Genomic DNA, 9910 nt, shown 5'->3' with positions numbered 1-9910 from the left:
AGGCGGCGCTGTACTGCGACCAGGTGCTGCGGGGCGCCAAGGTGAGAGGGCGGGAACGGGGCAGAGTCCGGCCCCAGCCTGGGAGAGACGCGCCCCGGCGGGGTGACGGGGGACCGGGGTCTTCCTTTAGGTTGATGGGGCGGACAAATTTGAATCAGCGTTGAGAGGGCTCCTTCCTGTTAGAGGCACCCGGCTCAGTCCCCGAGGAGCTCAGATTGCGCTGCCAGCCGCCCTTAAGAGGGCAACCCCGATGGCGTGTTTGGCATTTGTTGCCCAGACACACTCCTTAGTATATTTAGTTCACAACGTCGGTGTGTACCTGAACACAAAGGTGAGATTGCTTAGATTTAACTTTACAAAGCTGGGCGTGGTCGCTCGCGCCTTTAATCCCAGCACTCGGGAGGCTGAGGCAGGAGGATCACTGTTTCGAGACCAGCCTGGGCTACATGGTAAGTTCCAGGTGAGACCCTGTCTCAAAAAAACAACATCATCAACAACAACAAAGATTTAACTTTACACTAGAAAACTAAAAATCTTTGCTGTTTAAGAATGATTCCCAAACCGGGTGTGGTGGTGCACGCCTGTAATCCCAGCACTTGGAGGCAGAGGCTGCAGGATTGCCTCTAGTTCAAGGCCAGCCTTGGCTACAAGTGAGTTTAAGGCTAGAGTGAACTACATAACAAGACCCTGTCTCAACCAAACAAACTATACCAGAATAATTTGTATATTCATTGCAGTGACATTTATAAAAATTTTAAAATTAGAAACTAAATTTCCAACAGCAGATGAAGAAAACGTACAGCAGTTTCATGTAGTGAAAAACCAAACCGTGATAAAAATCATGTCTTCAAGAACTATAGGCTTGATTATGTTATAATTAAGTGTGGGGGGAGCACATTCATGTATGAATGTATGTGTAGAAGAAATACGCAAAGGAAATATACCAAAATATCAATAAATATTTTTGGCTATCAGGATTAGCTGTGATTTTTGTTTTTTTTATGTTTTGTGTATTGTTTCAGAGGGTTTGCCGTATTTTATAACCAAGAGCACGTTTTACATTTGTAAACACCATGACTGAGAAATTAGGACTGTAGTATGATAATTTTTACATCTGGTTTTGAATGTTTGAGAAAGGTCTGTTAAAGGTGATGAAAAGATTTATATAAATTATTGTGTCATTAATTAACTCAGGTCTAATGACTGAGTTTTATAGGAGTTTATGTTATGATTTGCATCTTCAGTGTCCTCCAGAGGCTGTGAAGTCTTGGTCTCCAGTTGATAGCGCTATTGGGCAGCCATAGAAAGTTTAAGAGGTGGAGCCTCCTTAGAGGAAGTTAGGTCACTGGGGACTGCCCTTCAGGGAAAATTGAGATCCTGGTGTGTGTGTCCCTCTCCTACTCCCTCCTCCCCGTCCCCATGAAACTAGCGTTTAACTCCATCATACACACCCTATTGTGCTTTACTGCCCTGTCACCAAAGTGATGGGGCCAAGAGACAGTGGAGTGAAACCTCTGAAACCGTGACCTGAAATAAAATAAATCTTTGCTCTTTTCAAGTTGTTTATCTCAGGTATTTTGTCACAGCAGCAGAAAGCTAACAGATTATCATCCTTAAAGTAGCTAGATTTAAATTAAAAAATAGGCAAATATTTATTGAATGCTTAAAATGTTCATTTGTTTTATGGAATGAAGTACAGTTTTAAATTTTTATATTCTGATTACTTTTTTTTTGGTACTGAATTGAACTCAGGCCCTTGCACTTGCAAGGCAGGTGGCGGAACCACTGAGCTAAATCACTGTTCTGATTACATTTTAAGTAGTTAATTTCATCGTTAAAAATTTCAGAAAAATAACGCTTTGATATGATAATTGTATGTTTTAATATATGTAAATACATTCCTTCTGCTTAGTGGATTAATAGAACAAAGTTCTTGAAGATGTAGATAACAGGTATCTCATTTCTGAATTACTCTGCTGAATAAATAGGTATCTTTCAAATATTTCTAATATTTTAATATTTACTACATTTTCTGTTAAACATTTTCAATTAAGATCTATAATTTCTCAGAAGATATTGGTTCTATTTTTATTTTTTGGGTTTTATTTTGGTACCAGGGATCAAACTTGGGACCTTGTGCTTGCAAGGCAGGCAGCGGAACTACTGAGCTAAATCCCTGGCCCTTGGTTCCATTTTTAAATGTAAATCAATAAAAATATTTACGTTATAAATGAATAATGTATTTGTACATTTTTTCTTTTGTTAGGCAGAAGATGCTGATGAGGCTATGAGTAAATACCTATTAGAAAAATTAAAATTGAGAGACAAATGGCTTGGAGTCTGGAAGACTAATCCTGAGCTATTCTTTGTGAAATATGAAGGACCTCCTATTCCTTTTGTTGGTATACTGGTTGAGGTAAAACATTTTTCTTGAAGTTCGTTCTTTCAATGAAATTATCAGTTATTTTAAAGACTGAAATATGACTATTATTTGGGGACTTTGATACTTACCCAGTATTAAATAGAAAAAATACTTCTGTTCTAAGTACATTAATAGTGTAGAGAGCTAAGGCTGACTATTTACTTGTAAACAGTTGTCATTTAATGGAATCTAGTATACCAGACTATTCATTAACCTAGATTCATTTACTAAAATAACATAATGAAATTTCATTTCTTGGAAAATTAGCACTTTTAAGATTTAACAAACTTGGGCCACCATTTCCCTTTCATCTTTTATCTAAATTACAAGGTTTAGTTCAGATGAGGAAAGAACAGTGACTTAGAAAACTTTTGGCAAAATATGAAAGTGTTTCCTTTGAAAAGGATACTTTTAGTATAATTATCAACTTCTAAGCCTTCGTTTAAGATTTTTGCTTTTTAGATCTGTAGACTAAATATTGTGAAATATTTGATGTCATAAGCTTGGTTCCTTTAAAGGCAAGTTACCATTGTGTAGAAAATTATAAGTACCACTGGTAACCTGCCCCACACAGATATCTCAAATCTAATTTTAATTTTTTTTCTTCTGGTACTGGGGATTGAACTCAGGACTTTGCATTTGTGAGGCAGGTGCGGTGCCACTGAGCTAAATCCTTGGTCCTTCTCAAAACTAATTTTAGTCACAAGAAAAACTTTGACACTCATTGCTTACTTTATGCATCACTTGAAAACATTTCAAAAGTATGTGGGGGCCATAGATTTAGCTCAGTGGTTCAGCCACCTGCCTTGCAAGCGCACAAGGTACTGAATTCGATCCCTGGTACAAAAAAGAAATGTGTTGGAGAAGTTAATAACAATCTTATAAAGGGGCCAGGGATTTAGCTTAGTGGTTCCGCCACCTGCCTTGCAAGCACAAGGACCTGAGTTCAATCCCTGGTACCAAAAAAACAAACCAAAAACAAACAATCTTATATGTAGAGAATCCCATATTTTAAGATACGAGACTACAAAAGAATATAACAGCTTCTCAAGTACAAGGACCTGAGTACAATCCCCGGTACCAAAAAAAAATATATATATATAGATAGATAGATAGATAGATAGATAGATAGATAGATATAAAACAACAAAAAATACTGTATAATCTTTTTTGTTCTGAAGTCATGATAATTCATTCCAATGGATGCCAACTTTGTTTTCCTTAGATGCTTTATTATTTTTCTATTGCTACCACCATGAACTTGGTGGACTAAACAATATAATTTTATTATCTTACAATTCTATGGGTCACAAGTGTGACACAGGCCTGTCTGGGTAAAGCAGAGTGTAAGCAGAGCTGCATACCTTCCTGTAGACTCTGGGAGTATCTATTTCCTTGCCTTTCCCAGCTTCTAGAAGCTGCCTAAGTCTTTCGCACATGGCATCTCTCTGCTTCCCTGCAGCCTGGAAAGGTGCTCCCCTCAGGATTCATGTGATTAGGATGGTTTATCCAGGGTAACTTATTGTCTCAGCTGTACCACATCTGCAAATTCCCTTCTGTCATGTAAGGTAACCTACTCATAGATTTCAAAAATTGCAGCCTGGTTATCTTTAGTAGCCATTATTTTGCCTACTGCAGATTCATATAACACCTAGAAGCATAATGGAAACCTAGAAGCATAGGAAATCTAGCATATCTTTAATTTTGGTAACAAAGTAGTCTAGAAACTAAGGAAATTATTATTATTACTTTCTGATACCTGAGATCAAACTCTGGACCTTGAGCTTGCGAGACAGATGGTGGAACCACTGAGCTAAATCCCCGGCCCAGGAAATTATTTTTTGTAACGTGTAGAAAACGGTTTGGTGGGCTAGGGATTTAGCTCAGTAGTTCTGCTGCCTGCTTCGCAAGTTCAAGGTCTCGAGTTCAATCCCCGGTACCAAAAAAAAAGAAATGAGGGAAAACAGTTTGGCACAATATATCAAGAACTATTAAGGAAATTTATTCTATGAAATCCAGAAATGCAGAAAAAGATTGATTTATTACAGTGATATTTATACAATTTTAGGGACAATTTTAGGGATTTAGCTTAGTGGTTCCGCCGCCTACCTTGTAACACAAGGTCCTGAGTTTGATCCCCGGTACACCAAAAATAAAATAAAATTTTAAGATTGAGGTTACCATAAAAGTTTATTAATAAGATATTGACCAAATAAATGCTGATATATCCACAAGATGGTTTTTACTATGTAGTCCTAGAACTTATTAACAAAAATCTTTTAATATTTTAGCAAAGAAGAAAAGTTAATAGTGGCTATTTCTAGTAGTAAGACTAAAATATTAAAATTTTGTACAAATAGTATTTACTAGTCATCACTAGTAAGCTTTTTTTGTAGGCATCTATAGTCTCATCCCCCATTTTTTTTGTCATCATGCTTCAGAATTTTGTTTATATCTCTTTATTTGGCTTACAGAATCTTTGATTTGGAGTTGTTTAGTAGACCTCTTTAGTGGATTCGGAAACTGTGTTTTCCTGATTGTACTATACCTAATTTTAAAGAGATAGTCACTTTGAGCTTCTCTCAACACTCAGGTTTTGCATTATAGTTATTTCCACAGTGATTGTTTCCATACTCCCAACTTCAACAGTAGACTCCTTTGTTTACAGCCTATTCTAGCAATCCATTTTGTCATATCCTACTTTCTGAACAAATTACAAGACATTTAAATTTACATTTTAAAACTACTTTGAAGATTTTCATGTGATCAGATTTTTAAAAAAAGATATAAAGAGACTGATTATGGAGTTCACATGGAAAAAGCTTGGGCAGTTACTCTATTGAAGCCCGCAGTGGGTTTGTTTTTACCTACCTGAAGAGAGCTTCTAATCAGTTTTTAGTATTCTACTTTTAAATATGAGCAGATGTATTTGGGTTATCAGATATTTGAGGAAACTCATGCTGGTCAAAACCAACATAAAAGAAGACATTTAGAAGAAACAGATGACAGAAAAAGAAATAATAGACATTAGAAATTAATAGTCTCAGAAGAAAAGACAAGATAAAGCATCTCAGGGTAGGGGGATACAGCTCAGTGGTAGAGAATCTGCCTAAGCATGCATGAGGCATGAGATTTGATCCCCTGTAGCACACATGCACACAAACATGCACACAAACATGCACACACACACACACACACACACACATCTACAAACTAGAACTGCAATCGTCATGATGGGAACATTCCAAGAAACTAAGACAACTTTGCAAATTAAAAATATGATACTAGATATAAAAGACTAAAATGGGATTAGAAGCAGTGAAAGATAAAGTAGAGTAAATCTCCCATATTCTAGAGCTAAAAGGCTAAGAAATGGAAAGGCAAGAAAAGAGATCACATCTGGCATCCAGAGGTCAGGGAGGAAGAGAGGAAAAAAAAAAGAGAAGAGTATATTATTAGCTAGGGTTCTCTAGAGGAACAACTCAAAAAAATGTAACTATGAGGGGATTTATTAGTTGGCTGACACAATCAGTGGCTGAATAGTCCCACAGTGTCTGTCTGTGGGTTGCAGTGCTGGGGCAACCAGTAGCTAGTTGCTCAGTCCAAGAAGCTGAAAGCCTTAAAATGAGGAGTACTAAAGATGAAGTTCCAGTCCAAGGCTGAAGGCCTAGAAACTCCTTACAGAGTTATTGGTGCAAGTACACGTTCATAGGCCAGAAAACCTAGAGTCTGATTTCCATAGGCAATGGCAGCAATGAAAAGATGCACCTGCTCAAGAAAAGTCTAGTGTGTGTACTTGAGAGCTTCTCCTTTTTTGTTTTGTCTTACTCCTGGGTTATTGAATGGTGCTAACCACACTGAGGCCAGATCTCCCCTCAGTTCTCTGAGCTATATGCCAGCCATTTCTGGAAACATCTTCACAGATGCACCCAGAGTATGCTTTTACAATGTTCTAGATAGTTCTCAATCCAGTCAAGTGGACAACCAAGATTACCCCAAGAGAGAAAGAGAAGGAAGATGACAAGGTGGAGGAGAAGACAAGGAAAGTAAGGACCAATGGAGAAAACAGCACAAGAAAGCAACTTATTAAACTGCAATCCAAAGCACATGAATTTCAAGATTTAAGAATCCCACTAAGTGTTCCAGAGGTCTAAGTGCAAGCACATAATGAAATTTGAGAATACGTGGCCCAAGAGAAGGTTCAGCAAAATTCCAGAGAGAAAATTCAAGAATCAGAATGACATCAGACTTCTCAACAATACTTAATTTATAAAGACCATGAAAGGGTTGGGGATTTAGCTCAGTGGTTCCGCCGCCTGCCCCACAAGCACAAAGTCCTGAGTTCGATCTCTGGTACCAAAAAAAAAAGTGTGAAAATATATTTTGAAGAATTTCAGGGAGTGCTGGGAATGTAACTCAGAGGCACCATGCCTTTTTGGCAAGCACAAGGTCTGAATTCAATCCCTAGTACCACACATAAAAAGTTTTAGGGAAAGTGATATCCTTACCTAGAATTCCATGCCCACTCATACTGTAACAGTATAACAAGACATTTTCATTATTATTTCGATTATGTCCAGTATACCTTTTCTCAGGAAGTTAGTGAATGTTGTCTGAAGTCAGGAGAGTAAGTCAAGAGACTTAAAAGCATGAAATCCAAAAAGCAGAAAAGCCACATAAGAGAAAAGCAAAGGGAATCCTTAGGCTGATAGCAAGATGGTAATAGCTATACACTTAGCAGGCCCACAGCCAGTTTAGTTTAGAGCTAGTCAAGGAACTGAAGAAAAATGAAACCAGTATTTCATTTCAAATTCAAGCTATTATTAACTTATAGAAAGGAGATTTATCCTACTTAAGGAATTTGGGGTCAAATTAATGAGAAGCATGTAGAAAACTTAGTAAATGAATCAGGCTGTCTTTGTACCTTACTTCCTTTTCCTGTGTGTCAGTTCCTTTCCTCTGGCTATCAGTGTAACTGGCCTGTCTGGTGGGGTGGAGCATTATGAACCATTTTTGGTCTAGACTGCTGTCGCATTCTAGAATCTCAAAGCCAGTAAAGATCTACAAAACTAGATTTGTTTTAATTTTGTTTTTTTAACAGTAAAGCACACCAGACATGATAGTGCATACATGTAATCTTAGCATTCAGGAGGCTGAGGCAGGAGGATAGCTGCAAGTTTGAGGCCAGCCTGGGCTACAGAGTGAGTTCAAGGTCAGCCTGAACTACATAGTGAGGCCCTGTCTGAAAAACAATAATGAAAAGTAAAGTACATGCTGAATATGAGATATAACCAGTGGTTGGAAGGCCAGTAGAGTGTGGGTTTATGTGATGGAGAAAAGAGAGGAATATGAGATAACTGCATTCTTATCTTTCAGTGGGAAATCAATATACAATGCCAAAAATTTAAAGTAGCAATACTTTAATATTTAAATTTAAATAAATATTATTTAAACAAATGTCAAAATACAGGCTATAAAAAGAATAAAAATGATGCTTCTGAGTATCAGGAATTAGAGGATGATGAAAGACTATTGTCTTAGTCATTTTCCTCATGGAGACACAATACCTGACACAACTTAAAGCAGGAAAACTTTATTTTGACTCAGGGTTATAGTCCATGGTGGCTGGCTCCAGGCCTAAACAGCATAGCAGAGAGGCAGAAGAGAGAAATGCTACTGTCTTCCTGGCAGTCAGGATGCAGAGAGAGAAGGGAGGAGCTAGGGAGGGAGATACACTCTTCCAGGTCAAATGACCCATATTCTCTAACAAGGCCCTAAGCAAGTCAGCTATACTGCTCCTGTGGTTCAGTCCTCTTCCAAGAGCCTCACCTATGAATGCATAAGATCTTTGGGGGACTTTTAGATCTGAACCATAACAACTGTCAAGATATATTTTTAGGCCGGGCATGGTAGTGCATGCCTGTAATCCCAGCACTTGGAGGCTGAGGGAGAAGGATTGCCACAAGTTTGAGGCCAGCCTGAACTACATATACATAGCAAGACCCTGTCTCAAAAAAACCCCAAAAACATTTTTAAAATTTTTAATTAACACATAGTAATTATACATATTTATGGGGAATGGTATGACACATTAGCACATGTATACAATATGTAAGGATCAGATTGTTACAGCGAAATTCGACAGCTCAGCATTACAGCCAAATGTCATAGTTATCCAAAGGTCTGTAGAGGTGAAAAAGGGGAGAGGCATTTAGAGAGATAGAGGGAACATTTTATTACACCAGTGGGCCCAGAGGAGTTCAGATTCCAAAGTCTGAGTCCCAGACAGAAATGGAAGCAACCTTACATAGAGATCAGTAGGGTAGGGAGGTTGGGTTCATGTGCTGGGCAAGCACATTTACAGAAGCAGAAGGGCAGAGTTAACAGACATCTTGAAATACCAGGTCAAAAACATCAGTAGGAACATCTCACAGTTACATTTGCAGTTAAGAGACTTGAACAGTTATATTGCTTAAACCATTATATTTGTAGTGCAGGTAGCTTTAACAAAATATCTTGATTCCTGGCAAAAACATGGTTGGGGAGGCACTTGGGAACACACAAAGGTTTGTTGTGTTGCGCATTATTTCCTTACCAAGACTATAATTAGTAGCATATTACCTCAAACTTCTCATTCTTTGGGTTGGGAACATTCAGAACCCTATTTGCTATTTTGAAATATTCAGTTGTTGTCAACCATATTTATCTCATTTGAATGAAAATTCTATTTTCATAACATTACTATTTGGTTCTTATATGCATGCATTTATAATATTGAATAAAAATAACTAATTTTAGAATAAAAGACTATCAAATTTTATAACTACTTTTTGGAAATACATTTTTGTTCTGTCAAAAATATGGACTGCTAGTCATTTATTGTCTTCAAACATTTGGGGTATTTTGTTGTTGATATCTCTCTGTTTGTTTTTTGGTACTGGGGATCGAACTTAGGACCTTGTACTTGCCAGGCAGGCATGGCACCACTAAGCTGAATCCCTGGCCCAAACATTTGGTTTTATATTGCTGCTTTGTAAGTTTTTCCTGTTCCATAGTTGCTTTGAAGAATAGAATTTATATTAAATTGATTATAAATCTGTATTTCAAAGTTTGGATAGTATTTGAAGACACTTCTAATATTTAAGTAAGTGGTTACTGTCATACACATTGCTAATGTAACTTATTTACCTTATTTCATCAGTAAATGACACTGCCAGCACAGATTTTCAGAACACTCCTAGAGACATTTCTCTATTGTGGTGAAATAAGATGAGCAAATGCAATATATCATGTTGCTTATGAAGCTAAATTTATTTGAACTGAAGATTTTTTATGCCCTTTTTTTTTGCCTTTTGGGTGTCCTCTCTTTTATAATATGTAATACATTATATATATAATATACATAATGTAAATAACAAATATATTGAATCCAGGGTCTCATACATGCTAAGTAAGTAATCCAGCATGAGCTACATCCCCAGCCTTTTT

The 9910-nt window shown here is 37.3% G+C and overlaps 1 protein-coding gene across 1 annotated transcript in view; it reads left to right on the top strand.

Moving 5' to 3' along the window:
- Positions 1–6: 6 nt before the first annotated feature.
- Shcbp1l (SHC binding and spindle associated 1 like) overlaps positions 7–9910 on the top strand; it is a 30659-nt gene continuing 20755 nt past the window's right edge. The window contains exons 1-2 of the mRNA XM_019210018.1: positions 7–41; positions 2267–2416. Of these exons, the coding sequence (XP_019065563.1) occupies positions 2288–2416 (129 nt within the window). The 5' untranslated portion in view covers positions 7–41; positions 2267–2287. The remainder of the gene's footprint in view (positions 42–2266; positions 2417–9910) is intronic.

This window comes from Fukomys damarensis, unplaced genomic scaffold (assembly GCF_012274545.1).
Source record: "Fukomys damarensis isolate Sample0158 unplaced genomic scaffold, DMR_v1.0_HiC HiC_scaffold_11, whole genome shotgun sequence".
NCBI lineage: Eukaryota > Metazoa > Chordata > Mammalia > Rodentia > Bathyergidae > Fukomys > Fukomys damarensis.
This window is presented reverse-complemented; position numbering and strand designations above follow the sequence as displayed.